The 16,656-nt window shown below is 51.2% G+C and overlaps 1 protein-coding gene across 1 annotated transcript in view; it reads left to right on the top strand.

Annotated features, from left to right (window-relative positions):
• The window catches only part of SMC6 (structural maintenance of chromosomes 6), a 224,032-nt gene that overhangs the window by 80,023 nt on the left and 127,353 nt on the right, over positions 1–16,656 (top strand). Inside the window, 1 exon segment of the mRNA XM_075341130.1 lies at positions 7,552–7,640. Within this exon segment, the coding sequence (XP_075197245.1) occupies positions 7,552–7,640 (89 nt within the window).

Below are 16,656 nucleotides of genomic sequence, written 5' to 3'. Positions count from 1 at the left end.
TCAATCCGGAATGGACAAGGGTTTGTCACTCGGCTCTCTCAAGGGACAAGTATCGGCGCTCTCAGTATTTTTTTCAAAAGCGCCTGGCAAGGCTTCCGCAGGTCCGCACGTTCCTGCAGGGAGTCTGCCACATAGTTCCACCCTACAAGCGTCCGCTGGAACCCTGGGACCTTAACAGGGTGCTAATGGCTCTTCAAAAACCACCTTTCGAGCCGCTGAGGGATGTCTCTTTATCACGTCTTTCGCAGAAGGTGGCATTTCTTGTGGCAATTACCTCACTCCGAAGAGTGTCAGAGCTTGCAGCGCTGTCATGCAAATCCCCTTTCCTGGTTTTTCACCAGGATAAAGTGGTTCTGCGTCCTGTCCCGGAATTTCTCCCTAAGGTGGTATCTCCTTTTCATCTCAATCAGGATATCTCCTTACCGTCATTTTGCCCTCATCCAGTTCACCAGTGTGAAAAGGATTTGCATTTATTAGATCTAGTGAGAGCACTCTGGCTCTACGTGTCTCGCACGGCGCCCCTGCGCCGTTCGGATGCGCTCTTTGTCCTGGTCGCTGGCCAGTGTAAGGGTTCGCAGGCTTCCAAGTCAACTTTGGCTCGGTGGATCAAGGAACCGATTCTTGAAGCCTACCGTTCTTCGGGGCTTCCTCTTCCTTCGGGGCTGAAAGCCCATTCTACCAGAGCCGTGGGTGCGTCCTGGGCATTGCGACACCGGGCTACGGCTCAGCAGGTGTGTCAGGCAGCTACCTGGTCTAGTCTGCACACCTTCACAAAACACTATCAAGTGCATACCTATGCTTCGGCAGATGCCAGTCTAGGTAGGCGAGTCCTTCAGGCGGCGATTGCCCACCTGTAGGAAGGGGCCGTTTTCGGCTCTCTTTTATTGAGGTATTCTTTTACCCACCCAGGGACTGCTTTTGGACGTCCCAATTGTCTTGGTCTCCCAATGGAGCGACAAAGAAGAAGGGAATTTTGTTTACTTACCGTAAATTCCTTTTCTTCTAGCTCCTATTGGGAGACCCAGCACCCGCCCCTGTCCCCTTCGGGCTGGTTGTTCTTTTGTGTACACATGTTGTTCATGTTGAATTGTTCTTTTGGTTATGGTTTCAGTTCTCCGAACATCCTTCGGATTGAATTTACCCCAGACCAATTTATAAGTTTCCTCCTTCCTGCTTTTGCACCAAAACTAAGGAGCCAGTGATCCACGGGAGGGTGTATAGGCAGAGGGGATGGGTTACACTTTTTCAGTGTAATACTTTGTGTGGCCTCCGGAGGCAGAAGCTATACACCCAATTGTCTGGGTCTCCCAATAGGAGCTAGAAGAAAAGGAATTTACGGTAAGTAAACAAAATTCCCTTCTTTCCTCCTAATATACTGGAATTTTGTGAGTATGCTTATTCTCTTTGAACTATTAATATATTTATTTCTTTATCGTTCCTTTGGGAGACCCAGACCTTGGGTGTTTAGCTTCTGCCTCCGGAGGACACACAAAGTACTACACTTAAAAGTGTAGCTCCTCGCTCTGAGCTTATAGACCCCCTGGTGAGCCAGTCCCAGCCAGTTTATCGCTTTGTGTTCAGGAGGCATACATCCACACATGCATTTTCATGATTTTTTTTCTTTGTAAGAGATTGAAGAAGTGCGGGTCCACGTCTGGACTCCCGGCATGTCCCTTCTCACCCCACTGTGTCGGCGGTGTTGTAAGGTTGATTTCCAAGGCTGGAGCCTTACATGCCGTGCTCCTTCACCATCCCTCCTGGGCTCTGGGTTGAAGTGGGAGCCAGCACGGTCTCCATGCCTGGCAGGAGTCCGGTCTCCATCCACAGCCCCTTGAGGATTCTGCTGGACCGGAGCACTCATCCCCAGGGACCTGGCTCTGCGTCTCAGCAGCTAAGTACCTGAGACGTTTATGTGTTGGGGGTCCCTGTTCTTTATTGTATGGGGAGAGTATGCTGAATGTATTTATTTCGGCATTTCCGGCGGGTTCTCTAGCTTTCGCCCGAGAACCGCGCCGATGGTGCCTGCGCGTCGGCCTCGCCGCTTAAATTTAGGCCCCGGCTTTGCCGGAGGCCTAGTTTCTGTTAACTACCCTCGCATGTCACTCATGCAGAGGGACAGGCGCGGCTCCTCCCGGCGGCCGTCCTGCACAGGGGAGGGACACTCCACACTGCTGGGGCGTGTCTCCTCCCCTGCAGGTCTCTATGGCCCTCCAGTTCCCGCTCTCCTACAGGAACGCCCCCAAGTCCCCGCCCCCTCTCTTCGCTCCGGCGGCCATTTTCTCAGGCAGAGTTCACTCTGCGCTGGGCCTTTCTGCACTCTGCATCCCTGCTGAGGTGCTGTGCATTGGGGGTCCGGGCTTCGGGATCTGGAGGGCACACAACACCGCTTCTAGCGGTCTGGTAAGCCACAGCCGGTCTCTGGTTGTGGACCTCTGTATATTCTCCCTGGGGTTCATTCTCTTGCAGAGCCCCCACTCCAGCAGCATGTCTCACACGAGGAGCAAGGCTCCAAAGTTTTATACTGTATGCACTGCATGTAAGCTCCTGCTGCCTGAGCCGAGCACCTATCCACATTGTGATGTCTGCTCTAACTTGGCGGTGCCACAGCCTGGAGTCTCACCCCCAGTGGTCTCTCCGGCTGCCTCTGCACCTGTGTCTGAACCCCCGGCCTGGGTAGAGTCCTTCTTTAGGTCTATATCCCAGTCATTTGCTGAGTCCATGGGACTTTTGTCCAGGACTTTGATGAATATGCATCAGCCCTCCTCACAGGGTGCCTCTAATGCTCTTGCTAAGGGTCCTTTAGGATCCCTATCCTCTGACCTCCGTTCATCGGAGCTCACAGAGGATTCATCATCAGGTCCCAGACACCGTCCTCCTAAGAGAAGGCGCAGGGTTTCCTTCCCCTCCTCATCCCGCGGCTCTGATTCAAGAGCTGACTCGCAAGATGAGGAGGATGCCCTTACGGGGTGCTCGGAGGCTAACTCCATGTACCCCATCGATCTTTCCGAGGGTGACTCAGATCTTAGTGACTTGATTGCGTCTATTAATTCTGTACTGGATCTCAATCCGCCAGTATCGGAGGAGCAACCCTCTCTATCAGAAAAGCACCAGTTTACCTCGCCTAAGAGAGTAAAGAGTGTGTTCTTTAACCACTCCAGTTTTCAGACCGCTGTGACCAAACCCAGGGCCTGTCCTGACAAACGCTTTCCAAAGCGTGGTTCTGATGACCGTTTTCCCTTTCCACCTGAGGTGGTCAAGGAGTGGTCTCACTCCCCAAAGGTAGACCCCCCCGGTGTCTAGGCTCTCAGCCCGGACCGTTGTGTCGGTGGCTGACGGCACCTCACTTAAGGATTCCACTGACCGTCAGATTGACCTTCTGGCCAAATCTGTGTATGAAGCGGCGGGGGCCGCGTTTTCCCCGACTTTTGCAGCAGTGTGGGCTCTCAAAGCCATCTCTGCTTCTCTAGAGGAGATGCATTCCCTCACCAAGGAATCTATGCCTGAGATGGTTGCCTTAACTTCTCAAGCTTCAGCTTTTTCATCTTATGCCATGTCTGCCATGCTAGAGGCTTCTCACCGCACTGCGGTGGCTTCGGCTAATTCCCTCGTTATCCGCAGGATCTTGTGGCTTCGAGAGTGGAAGGCAGATGCTTCTTCAAAGAAGTTCCTTGCTGGGCTCCCTTTTGCTGGTTCCCGGCTGTTCGGTGAACAGCTGGATGAAATTATTAAGGAAGCTACTGGCGGGAAGAGTACTTCCATGCCACAAACCAAAACCAGGAAACCTGTCCAGAGTAGGAATCAGTCGAGGTTTCGTTCCTTTCGTTCCTCCAACTGGTCGTCCTCTAAGCCCTCCGCCTCGTCCGCTAACTCAGCTAAGGACCAGAAATCCAACTGGCGCCCAAAAGCGCGTCCGCAGAAGACCGCAGGAGCTGCTGCCACTAAGGCAGCCTCCTCGTGACTCTCTGCCCGCTCCAGCAACGTCCTTAGTCGGTGGCAGGCTCTCCGACTTTGGCGACGCTTGGTTAAAACAAGTCTCCGATCAGTGGGTGAGAGATATCATATCTCACGGCTACAGGATAGAATTCTCTTCCAGCCCGCCAAACAGATTTTTTCTCTCAACTTCCCCCTGCTCCAAGGCCGCCGCCTTCTCACAGGCTGTGGCATCCTTGCAGGCAAACGGAGTAATTGTACCAGTTCCCGCTCGGGAACGGTTCAGAGGTTTTTACTCAAACCTCTTCCTAGTTCCCAAAAAGGACGGTACCTTCCGGCCCATCCTGGATCTCAAGCTTCTCAACAAGCATGTTCGGGTGCGGCATTTTCGCATGGAGTCTCTGCGATCAGTCATTGCCTCAATGACCCAAGGGGATTTCCTGGCATCCATCGACATCAGAGATGCCTATCTACATGTGCCAATTGCAGTTTCACACCAGCGTTGGTTACGTTTTGCAATAGGAGAGGATCATTTCCAATTCGTGGCTCTCCCCTTCGGGTTAGCCACGGCCCCTCGGGTATTCACCAAGGTCATGGCAGCAGTGATTGCGGTTCTGCACCTCCAGGGGTTGGCAGTGCTCCCTTACCTGGACGACCTTCTAGTCAAGGCTCCATCCAGCGTGGACTGTCAGCGGAGTGTCTCGCTCACTCTCGCCACTCTAGCCCAATTCGGGTGGCTTGTCAATCTTCCCAAATCCACTCTGACTCCGACCCAGAGTCTCACGTACCTAGGGATGCAGTTCGAGACTTTGCCGGCACTTGTGAAGTTGCCCTTAATCAAACAGCAGTCACTCCAGCTATCTGTGCGCTCTCTGCTGAGGCCCCGCCGTTATACCCTCAGGCGTCTGATGCAGGTGCTGGGTCAAATGGTGGCGTCCATGGAGGCTGTTCCCTCTGCCCAGTTCCATCTGCGCCCCCTGCAGCTGGACATTCTCCGCTGTTGGGACAAGCGGCCTTCCTCCTTACACAGGTTAGTGGCTCTGTCGCCACGGACCAGGAGCTCTCTTCAGTGGTGGCTTCGGCCCCTCTCCATGTCCCAAGGGCGCTCCTTCCTGGCCCCGTCCTGGGTGATTCTCACCACGGATGCCAGTCTATCCGGCTGGGGAGCGGTATGTCTCCACCACAGAGCGCAGGGCACTTGGACTCCGTCCGAGTCAGCCCTTTCAATCAATGTGCTGGAAACCAGAGCCGTGCTTCTAGCTCTCCTAGCTTTTCACCACCTGTTGGCCGGCAGGCACATTCGAGTCCAGTCAGACAACGCGACAGCGGTTGCCTACATCAATCACCAAGGCGGGACACGCAGCCGCCTGGCAATGATGGAGGTACAACGCATCCTTCAATGGGCGGAGGACTCCAAGTCCACCATATCCGCAGTCCACATCCCAGGCGTGGAAAACTGGGAGGCAGATTATCTCAGCCGTCAAAGCGTGGACGGTGGCGAGTGGTCCCTGCACCCGGCAGTGTTTCAGTCATTCTGCCGCAAATGGGGCACTCCGGACGTGGACCTAATAGCATCCCGTCACAACAACAAAGTTCCTGTTTACGTGGCTCGCTCCCACGATCCTCAGGCCTTCGCCGCGGACGCTCTGGTTCAAGACTGGTCCCAGTTTCGTCTGTCCTACGTGTTTCCCCCTCTAGCTCTCTTGCCCAGAGTCCTGCGCAAGATCAGAATGGAGGGCCGTCGAGTCATCCTCATTGTACCGGACTGGCCCAGGCGAGCTTGGTATCCGGACCTGCTCCAACTGTCCGTAGAGATGCCGTGGCATCTCCCGGACCGTCCAGACCTACTCTCGCAAGGTCCGTTTTTCCGCCCGAATTCTGCAACCCTCAAATTGACAGCGTGGCTCTTGAGTCCTGGATTTTGACGGCTTCTGGTATTCCTCCTGAAGTCATCTCCACTATGACTCGGGCCCGTAAGTCTTCCTCCGCTAAGATCTATCACAGGACTTGGAAAATTTTCCTGTCCTGGTGTCGCTCTACCGGCCATCCTCCTTGGCCATTCTCTTTGCTGACCCTTCTGTCTTTTCTACAGTCCGGTCTGCAGCTAGGACTGTCCCTCAACTTTCTCAAGGGACAAGTCTCAGCTCTGTCAGTTCTGTTCCAGCGGCGTCTCGCTCGGCTGGCTCAGGTCCGCACCTTCATGCAAGGCGCGTCTCACATCATTCCGCCTTATCGGCGACCCTTGGATCCCTGGGACCTTAACTTGGTCCTCACGGTATTGCAGAAACCCCCTTTTGAGCCTCTTAGGGAGGTTTCTTTGTATCGTCTTTCTCAGAAAGTGGCCTTTCTAGTTGCCATAACTTCTCTCAGGAGAGTCTCTGATTTGGCTGCGCTCTCCTCGGAGTCACCTTTTTTAGTTTTTCATCAAGACAAAGCGATTCTCCATCCGACTCCGGACTTTCTTCCTAAGGTGGTCTCTCCCTTCCACCTTAACCAGGACATTACCTTACCTTCCTTCTGTCCGGCCCCTGTTCATCGCTTTGAAAAAGCGCTGCATACTCTAGATCTGGTGCGTGTTCTCCGGATCTATGTATCTCGCACCGCTGCGCTCAGGAGGTGCACCTCTCTTTTTGTGCTAACCACAGGTCGGCGCAAGGGCCTCCCTGCTTCTAAGCCGACCTTAGCCCGTTGGATTAGATCGACCATTTCGGGCGCCTACCAGAGTACTCAGGTGCCTCCCGCGCCGGGGATCAAGGCACACTCGACCATAGCTGTTGGTGCCTCTTGGGCTTTTAGGCACCAGGCTACGGCTCAACAACTCTGTCAGGCTGCCACTTGGACTAGCCTGCATACCTTCTCGAAGCACTACCAAGTGCATGCTCATGCTTCGGCAGATGCGAGCTTGGGCAGACGCATCCTTCAGGCGGCTGTCGCCCATTTGTGAAGTTAGGTTCTGCCTACTTCTTAGTTTTTCTGTTTATTTCCCACCCAGGGACTGCTTTAGAACGTCCCAAGGTCTGGGTCTCCCAAAGGAACGATAAAGAAAAAGGTAATTTTGTTTACTTACCGTAAATTCTTTTTCTTATAGTTCCGTATTGGGAGACCCAGCTCCCTCCCTGTTGCCTGTTGGCAATTTTCTTGTTCCGTGTGTTATCACCGGCTGTTGTCGTGGACAGAGTCTCCGGTTGTTCCGGCTCTTGCTCTGTTCTACTTGTGGGTGGCTATTCTCCTTCAGCTTTTGCACTAAACTGGCTGGGACTGGCTCACCAGGGGGTGTATAAGCTCAGAGGGAGGAGCTACACTTTTGAGTGTAGTACTTTGTGTGTCCTCCGGAGGCAGAAGCTAAACACCCAAGGTCTGGGTCTCCCAATACGGAACTATAAGAAAAAGAATTTACGGTAAGTAAACAAAATTCTCTTTTTTGTCTTGTCTTACTGACTAGAGTGCACTCTAGTCAGATATACAATACAGTGTCATTTGATCCTCTATATCAGGAGTATCAAACACGCGAGCTGCACATAGCCCCCGAGGTTGCTCCATGCTGGAGTTAGCGCTCTTATTTCAGTTAAATGTGCGTCCTTAACTTTTTCTTTTTTTTTTTTTTGTCTGTATTTTTCTAAGGTTTTGTATAACCGGTTCAGGATGGAGCTGAAACGTCTAGAAAAGGATGGTGAGCAGCTCCACAGGCGTATCCAGGAATTACAAAACAGGTACTTCCATAGGAGCTGATTGACTTACATGTACTGCTCCCTCCCTCATTAATCCCTCTGCGCATATGGACCTAACCTCATCCTGCGGTGGGGGGACCTATATGTGGGGGGGCTCAGGTGATGTCTTCTGTTTTATGTCACACATTGCATGTGTTGCTGGTGGTAGTGGTAGTAGCAGTAATTTTTATATAACACCAAGATATTTCACAGCACTTTACCATTGAGGGGGACATGTACAGACAATAAAGACATACTAGAGTCACACATAGTACAACAGTTACAGGAAGAGACAGCCCTTTCCACAAGCTGACAATCTGTAAGGGAGGCACAATAGCTACATCGTGCTTGTCATGTATGGTCCAGCCATCATTACACTAAATGGGGATTATGATATAAATCTGCCGGAGCCATCAGCCAGTTTGTCCAAGTACAGTTAGTAAGTGCTATCGGGTGCATGGAGCACTTGGCGACCGATGAAGAGGACCACAGAATTCTGAGGAAAAAATAAGAGAAGGGGAGAGTTACATTAGTGAAGTGATAAGTCTGTCTAAAGAGATGTGTTTTCTCTGACGCCTCATTGGGGGACACAGGACCATGGGTGTTATGCTGCCTATCCATAGGAGGACACTAAGTAGATGCAAAAGCATAGCTCCTCCTCTGCAGTATACACCCCCTGGCCGGGCCAGGCAAGCTCAGTTTCAGCTTGGTGTCTGTAGGAGGCACTTCCTTTCAAGGTTTGTTATTTTTTGAGGGCGACGGTTTCCTTTGGGACCGATCTCCCACTACCTTCAACGGGCGGGAACGTGGAGTGTCACCTCCACGTACCCCCTCCTGCGACGCTGGATCCTGGGCTGGACGACGGGTTCCACAGACACTGATTTTCCAAAGCCCAGGGTGAGGCCTGTGCCCCTATAGCTCAATTCCTCAGCCCCTCTCTGCAGGCTCTGAATTGAAGATGGCACCAATTCCTCAGCCCCTCTCTGAAGGCTCTGAGTTGAAGATGGCACCAATTCCTCAGCCCCTCTCTGCAGGCTCTGAGTTGAATATGACACCGACACAGCAAGCTGGCTCTGCTATTTTCACTGCCTGGAAAGCAGTGTTTTAAGGTGAGATCCCCCTGACTGGTTTCCCAGACAAAGGGAGAAAAGACGCTGCAGGGAAGGCTCCCAGGACATTTACAGTATTTATTATGTGCAAGGAGCAAGGATCCTGCACACACAGTGTTAACTTTCTCCAGCTTGCTGGCTGGAGGAGGGGGAAGTTCTGCTGTTTGCAGAAAGTCTTGCAGATAATTTCCCGGTGGCAGGGGGGAGGGCTCAGGGACTCACGTTGTTTTTATTTGCTCTAGCAGAAAAATCGGCTGATAACCACCGGTGACAAGCTGTGTGCTGACTGTAGGGAGAGGGAGGAAAACTCAAAAGCTCCCTTCCCCCATTTTTTACTACCCACAGCAGGGGGGGGGGGCACACTGACTCATCTTCCCGCAATTTTAGCGATAAGCCCCGCCCCCCAGGAAAGCGTGCGAAGATTTTCATAGAGCTTAATCCTTCCTGAGGACGGGCCATCGGCTGATTCTGGTGAGGTGCTTGCTTCATTTGTAGCTCTGCTGAGCAGTGCTAGCTTTGGCAGCACATATGCATAAAGGCAGAGCTACACAGAAGATTGATTAGCATATTAGTGTCAAGGGAGGAATTTTGGGTCAAGACTGCTAATGGAGTCTTCGTTTAGGATCCAGAGACGGTGCCCCATTAATGCTGTATACCAGTGCCGATATATATCAATGTATATAAGACAAAGAACACACAGACAACATGCTCTCTCCTTGAGTCAGCAATACCCACTGAGCTCATTATTATATTGAAAGAAACTTAATTATTACAGAAGGCACCTTCGGCCTTGAAAATGATACACAGAGTTTATGGGAGTGTCACTCCCCTATTTCTCCCAGCAGATGTTCATTAAAACATTCTTTCTATGTGAACATTACTGATAACACTTCTTATAGCTTCACATTCTGGCTTCATCTTTGGTTAACTCCTTCATGATTATACAACTTTAAATTATACTATAGGTCTGTGCAATGGCTACATAGACAGACAGATAATTTTGCATCTACATCTACATTTTTATTTAGTTATATACACAGATATTCTTATTACGTTTAAACAAACATACTACAGCTCAGGTGACCTTCACAGTCCCCCCTTAATAAAATATCTGTGAATATTATCAACCTTAAATTTAAAATTTTTCCCCATTTAGATATATTTTATTATTTGGGACTTATTTGTGACCTACTGCCCTTGGGACTTTAATTATATCCATATCTATATATGTGGGCTTTCTATGGGATTGTTGTTTAATTTAACACTACAGGCTTTAGCTCCCCCCTTAAGTACTTATTTTTATTTATTAAACATAACTTTATGATTTATAGGGGCTATTAGAAATGGCGTTATTACTCTCATTAGGGCACATTATCCTGATTAAGAAAAAATGAATCTAGACCTTATTTAAAAACTAGCACATAATTAAAAAAAAACAAACAAAAAAAAAACAAAAGGACATTTGGAAATTGTCCATGGTTCTTCTTTCCGGATATGAAACAAAAAGGAGGATGCTTAGTCAATGCTAGTCCACTTAGGGCCACTTTGTGAACCTGGATAATCTGCTCTTGATAAAAAAACAACAAAACATGATGAGGCTTCATGTGAACAGTTTGTGGTGCAGACTTGGAAAAACCTTCTGGGATAATGAGTAGAATAGCGGCCGCTTTCTGCTTCGGTTGTGTCGCGTCCATTGGTTTTTGAGATGTGACGTCAACTCGCGTGTCACTGCCAGTGCTCAGCAGACTAGGCCGGGGAGACATCAGCCTGATGGGATAGGCTCTTCCAAAACTTTTCCTGAAATGAGATTTTCCATATCTAGCATTTTGTATTAAGGAAAATTACTGAAATTAGTAGGAAACAAAAACATTTGTAATGGTTAGATTACATTAACCAAACCACATTTCTTTGTCGCTCCTAATTGGGAGACCCAGACAATTGGGTGTATAGCTACTGCCTCCGGAGGCCACACAAAGCATTACACTAAAAAGTGTAAGGCCCCTCCCCTTCTGGCTATACACCCCCCGTGGGATCACGGGCTGCTCAGTTTTCAAGCTTTGTGCGAAGGAGGCACACATCCATGCAATAGCTCCACTGTTTAGTCAGCAGTAGCTGCTGACTATGTCGGATGGAAGAAAAGTGGGCCCATATGGGGCCCCCAGCATGCTCCCTTCTCACCCCACTTGCGGTTTGTAAGGTTGAGGTACCTATTGCTGATACGGAGGCTGGAGCCCACATGCTGCTTTCCTTCCCCATCCCCCTGATGGGGCTCTGGGTGAAGTGGGATCTTACCGGTCTCCAGGCACTGAGACCGGGCTCCATCCACAGACCCAGAGAACCTGCTGGATTTGGAGCTGAGTATCCTCAGGGACAGGGCCCTGCGACATTAAGGTACTCTGTGTCCCCGGGCAAGCGCGCGCACACACACCAGCATTGCTGGGAGTGCTAGTGCGCCGGGGACAACAGCGCAGAGCGCTTGTGCTATTATTCACTGCAGCTTTGCTGAGTGAATTTATGTATTGGGAACGGCCGCGCCGGCCGCTGCTGGGTGTTTTACACTGTGGCGCGGCTGGGACTTGTGGTGCGCCGGGGACTTCCGCGCCGGCCGTGCACATAGGACGGCCGCGCTTTTTACTCGAGTCCCCGGCTTTGCGGCCTAGTTTTCCTTTCGTTCCCGCCCCCAGCCCTGCCAGTCAGGGAAGGGGCGGGACGCTGTACAGTAAGTCAGCGCAGGGAGCTGGAGTCTGCTTTGCATTCTCCAGCCCCCTTCACTAGACTCAGTGGGACGCCGGGTTCCCGCTCTTGTCTCGGGCACGCCCTCGGCCCGCCCCTCTTCTCTGGACGCCGGCAGCCATTCCGGCACGCAGAGCGGGAAAACGGAGACAAGCGCTGAGCTAGCAGTCACAGGAGGCGCCAACACCTGCTTTTGTGCGGGCGGTAAGCGGCAGCTGCAGCTGACCCACTAATGCCGAAGTGTCCTGCTGTATTTTTTGTAAAGTCGCTATTCAGGATGCAGGCCTAGAAACAGCAGCTAAAAGGCAGCGGTGCTAAAGCACAGACTATACATGGCACTGTAATGGCTATTCTTGGCTGTCTACCCGCTTAGATGGCTAGCCAGCGGCAGCAAACAGCAAGGGTGCTAAGGCACAAGCTTTCAATGCTGCTTGAAGTGCATGTGCTGCAGTGTTTATTTTCATGTTTGTATGCTATACATTCACTGTATGTCGCTATTCTTGGCTAATGCTCCTGGATAACTTGACAACAGCAGCAGAAAAGCAAGGGTGCCAAGGCACAAGCTTTCAATGCTGCTTGGATTGCATGTGCTGCAGTGTTTATTTTCATGCTTGTATGCTATACATTCACTGTATGTAGCTATTCTTCGCTAATGCTCCTGAATAACTAGACAACAGCAGCAGAAAAGCAAAGGTGCCAAGGCACAAGCTTTCTAGGCTGCTTGTACTACATGGGCTGAAGTGTTTATTTGTACTTCATGCTTGTATGCATTCACTGTAAGGTCGCTATTCTGAGCTAATGCTCCTAGATGGCTAGACAACAACAGCAAAAAAGCAGGGGTGCCAAGGCACAGGCTTTCTATGCTGCTTGTGCTGCATGTGATACGGTTCCAGGGCCCCCAGTATGTGCAATTGCTCAACCGGGGTCTCCTCTACAGGTAGCCAAAAGACCACCTGTGATCCCTGTCCATGGACAGGGATGGAGTTGCAGTTTTCCGCTGCTATATTGTCTGTGATTATGACTAATATCTTACAGACTTTGCAGTCCAGATAGACCTTGGCCAAGGTTGATTCAATGCCCCTGGCCACCCTGATTGGGAATAAATCAGGGTTCCAGGGGGGTCCCATGCATCCCAGGGTGCAGGCTCTGACACGGACGTCAGTCCCAGACGGCCTAAGCGAGCTCCATGGGAATGGCCCTCGACTTCATCACTGGTCAGGGTCACCACAGGAGTACTCTCTGTATCATGAGGCACACGTAGCTGTTCAAGACTCTGATCTTGAGACCGCTCTCAATCCGGATGCACCGGATGGTGACGCTATAGTGAATAATCTTATAGCGTCCATCAATGGAAAGTTGGGTATTTCCCCCTCAACTCCTCCAGGGGAGGGGTCAGCTTCACAGCAGGATAAATCCCTCTTTCAGTATCTCAAGTGTATATTGAGTATTTTTCTGGTCACTCTGACTCCAGAGAAGCAGTCCAGAATCTCCACGCTTATCCCGATAACAGTTTCTCCAACCGTATTTAGGATACGCGGTGTCTCTTCCCCCCTGACGTGGTCAAGCGCTAGACCCAGTGTCCAAAGGTGGATCCCCCAATCTCCAGGCTTGCGGCTAGATCTATAGTTGCAGTGGAAGATGGGACTTCACTTAAACATGCCATTGACAGACAGATAGACCTCTCGTTGCACTCTGTCTATGAAGCTATCGGCGGGTCGGTTGCTCCGGCATTCGCAGCCATAGAGGCACTCCAAGCTATTTCAGCTGGTATTGCGCAGGGGGACGCTGTCACATGTACATCTTGGCCGCAGTAGCGTCCTTAACCTCGCAATGTCGGCACTCAAGCCGTTAATGCTGTCCTGGACGCTACGAGCCGTACGTCAGTGGCGTCCGCCAACTCCGTGTTTTTACGCAGAGCCTAGTGGTTAAGGGATTGGAGCAGATGCTGATTCCAAAAAGTGCTTAACCAGGTTGCCGTTATCTGGTGACAGACTGTTTAGTGAGTGGTTGGAAGTAATCATTCAACTGTACAAGGGTACGGATTCTTCCTTACCCCGGCCCACATCAAACAAAACCCAACAGGAGAAGGGACAGTCGAGGTTTCGGTCCTCCCCAGGCTCGGGCAGGTCCCAGTGGTCCTCGTCCAAAGGGACGCAAATGGCTCAGAGGGGCGCAGATTCCTGGCGGGCTCAATCACGCCCGGGGAAAGCAGCCGGAGAAACTGCTTTCAAGGCGGTTTCCTCATGACCTTCAGCCCTCTCACTCCGCGTCCCCGATCGGTCGCAGACTCCCCCGCTTTAGCGACACTTACCTGCCACAGGTCAAAGGCCGGTGGATGAGAGACAGTTGTCCCAAAACTTCCTCACCGGCGAGCCGAGGCTCTTCTGAAGGCAGAAAGAGTAGTAATCCCTGTTCCTCCTCGGGAACAAGATACGCTTTTTACTCCGATCTGGTCGTAGTGCCAACATAAGACGGCTCCTTCCGTTCCGTTATGGACCTTAAACGGCTCAAGTAGCACGTGAAAACCAGGCGGTTCCGGATGGAATCCCTCCGCTCCGTCATGGCCTCAATGTCTCAAAGAGATTTCCTAGCATCAATTGACATCAGGATGCTTATCTCAACGTGCCGATTGCTCCAGGACACCGGCGTTTGCTACCATTCGTTTTTGAAGACGAGCATCTTCAGTTCGTAGCCCTACCCTTCGGTCTGGCGACAGCACCACGGGTTTTCACCAACTTCATGGCAGCAGTGTGAGCAGTCCCGCACTCTCAGGGTCACTCTGTGATCCCTTATTTAGACGATCTACTTGTCAAGGCACTCTTAAGAAGCATGCCAACACAGCCTGAACATGGCGCTGGAGACTTTCCAGAGTTTCGGGTGGGTCTTCAACTTTCAAAGTTAAACCCAATCGCTGGCATATCTTGGCAGGGAGTTTTCACACTCTCTCAGCGATAGTGAAGCGTCCGCTGGACAAACAGCGTTCACTACAGACGGGGGTGCAGTCTCTCGTTCAAGAAGACACCTCATCCAGAGGCAGTCCCTTTCACGCATTTTCATCTACGTCCACTTCAATGGAACATTCTTCACTAATGGGAGGAGAAGTCGACGTCCCTACACAGGAACGTCCCTCTTTCTCAGACGATCAAGAACTCTCTTCAGACGAGTCCACTCTTCAGATCAATTGTCTGGAGCTCTGGGCAGTGTATATTGCTCTACAAGCCTTCCTGCAGTGGCTGGAAGGCAAACACATCCGAATTCGGTCGGACAATCCACAGCGGTGGCATACATCAACCACCAAGGCGGACTACGCAGTCGGCGAGTCTTCCAGGAAGTTCGCCGGATTCTGCTGTGGGTGGCAGACAGAGCATACACCATATCCGCAGTTACCAGGGCGTGGACGCAGCAGAATGGTCTCTGCACTCGGACGGATGTCAAGAATCGGCACATTAGCAAGGTCCCGATTTTCATTGCGATCAAAGGGCTCTGGCGACAGGCATCTCACGGTCGGTCAACCGTGGGCACTACCAGACCGGCCAGACTTACTGTCCCAAGGGCCGTTTTTTCCATCTGAATTCTACGGCCCTGAACCTACTGTGTGGCCATTGAGTCCTGGATCCTAGTGTCCTCAGGATTATCCCAAGGGGTCGTTGCCACTATGAGTCAGGCTAGGAAGCCCACGTCTGCTAAGATCTACCACGGACGTGGAAGATTTTCTTATACTGGTGCTCGGTACAAGGAGTGTCCCCCGGGCCATTGGCATTGCCTACTCTTCTTTCCTTCCTGCAATCTCGGTTGGAAAAGAGCTTGTCGCTCGGCTCCCTTAAAGGGCAAGGCTCGGCGCTATTGGTGTTTTTTTCAGAAGCGTCTAGCACGACTTCCTCAGGTACGCACGTTCCTGCAGGGGGTTTGTCATATCGTCCCCCCGTACAAGCGGCCGTTAGATCCATGGGATCTGAACAGGGTACTAGTTGCTCTCCAGAAGCCGCCTTTCGAGCCTCTGACGAATGTTTCACCTTCTCGACTATCTCAGAAAGTGGCCTTTCTGGTAGCGATCACGTCTCTTCGGAGAGTGTCTGAGCTAGCAGCACTGTCATCCAAGGCTCCCTTCCTGGTGTTCCACCAGGACAAGGTAGTGTTGCGCCTCATTCAGGAGTTTCTCCCTAAGGTAGTATCCTCGTTTCATATTAATCAGGATATCTCCTTACCTTCCTTTTGTCCTCATCCGGTTCATCGGTATGAAAAGGACTTACATTTGTTAGATCTGGTGAGACCACTCAGAATGTACATTTCCCGCACGGCGCCTTTGCGCCGCTCGGATACACTCTTTGTCCTTGTCGCTGGTAAGCGCAAAGGGTCGCAGGCTTCCAAATCCACCCTGGCTCGATAGATCAAAGAACCAATTCTTGAAGCCTACCGTTCTGCTAGGCTTCCGGTTCCATCGGGGCTGAACGCCCACTCAACCAGAGCCGTGGGTGCGTCCTGGGCATTACGTTACCAGGCTACGGCTCAACAGATGTACCAGGCAGCTACCTGGTAGAGTCTGCACACTTTCACCATACATTATCAGGTGCATGCCTACGCTTCGGCGAACGCCGGCCTAGGTAGAGGAGTCCTGCAGACGGCAGTTGCCTCCTCGTAAGGGAGAGCTGTTTTGCAGCTCTAACATGAGGTACTAAGTTACCCACCCAGGGACAGCTTTTGGACGTCCCAATTGTCTGGGTCTCCCAATTAGGAGCGACAAAGAAGAAGGGAATTTTGTTACTTACTGTAAATTCCTTTTCTTCTAGCTCCAATTGGGAGACCCAGCACCCGCCCTGTTGTCCTTCGGGATTTTTGGTTTTTTTGCGGGTATACATGTTGTTCATGTTGAACGGTTTTCAGTTCTCCGATGTTATTCGGAGTGAATTTGTTTAAACCAGTTATTGGCTTTCCTCCTTCTTGCTTTAGCACTAAAACTGAGCAGCCCGTGATCCCACGGGGGGTGTATAGCCAGAAGGGGAGGGGCCTTACACTTTTTAGTGTAATGCTTTGTGTGGCCTCCGGAGGCAGTAGCTATACACCCAATTGTCTGGGTCTCCCAATTGGAGCTAGAAGAAAAGGAATTTACGGTAAGTAACAAAATTCCCTTCTTTTGAGTCTATGAAATGGCTGAATTAAGTATTTTCGACTACTCAATT

Source organism: Anomaloglossus baeobatrachus, chromosome 3 (genome assembly GCF_048569485.1).
Source record: "Anomaloglossus baeobatrachus isolate aAnoBae1 chromosome 3, aAnoBae1.hap1, whole genome shotgun sequence".
Taxonomy (NCBI): Eukaryota; Metazoa; Chordata; class Amphibia; order Anura; family Aromobatidae; genus Anomaloglossus; species Anomaloglossus baeobatrachus.
The sequence above is the reverse complement of the archived record's forward strand: the minus strand, read 5'-3'. Positions and strand labels throughout refer to the sequence as shown.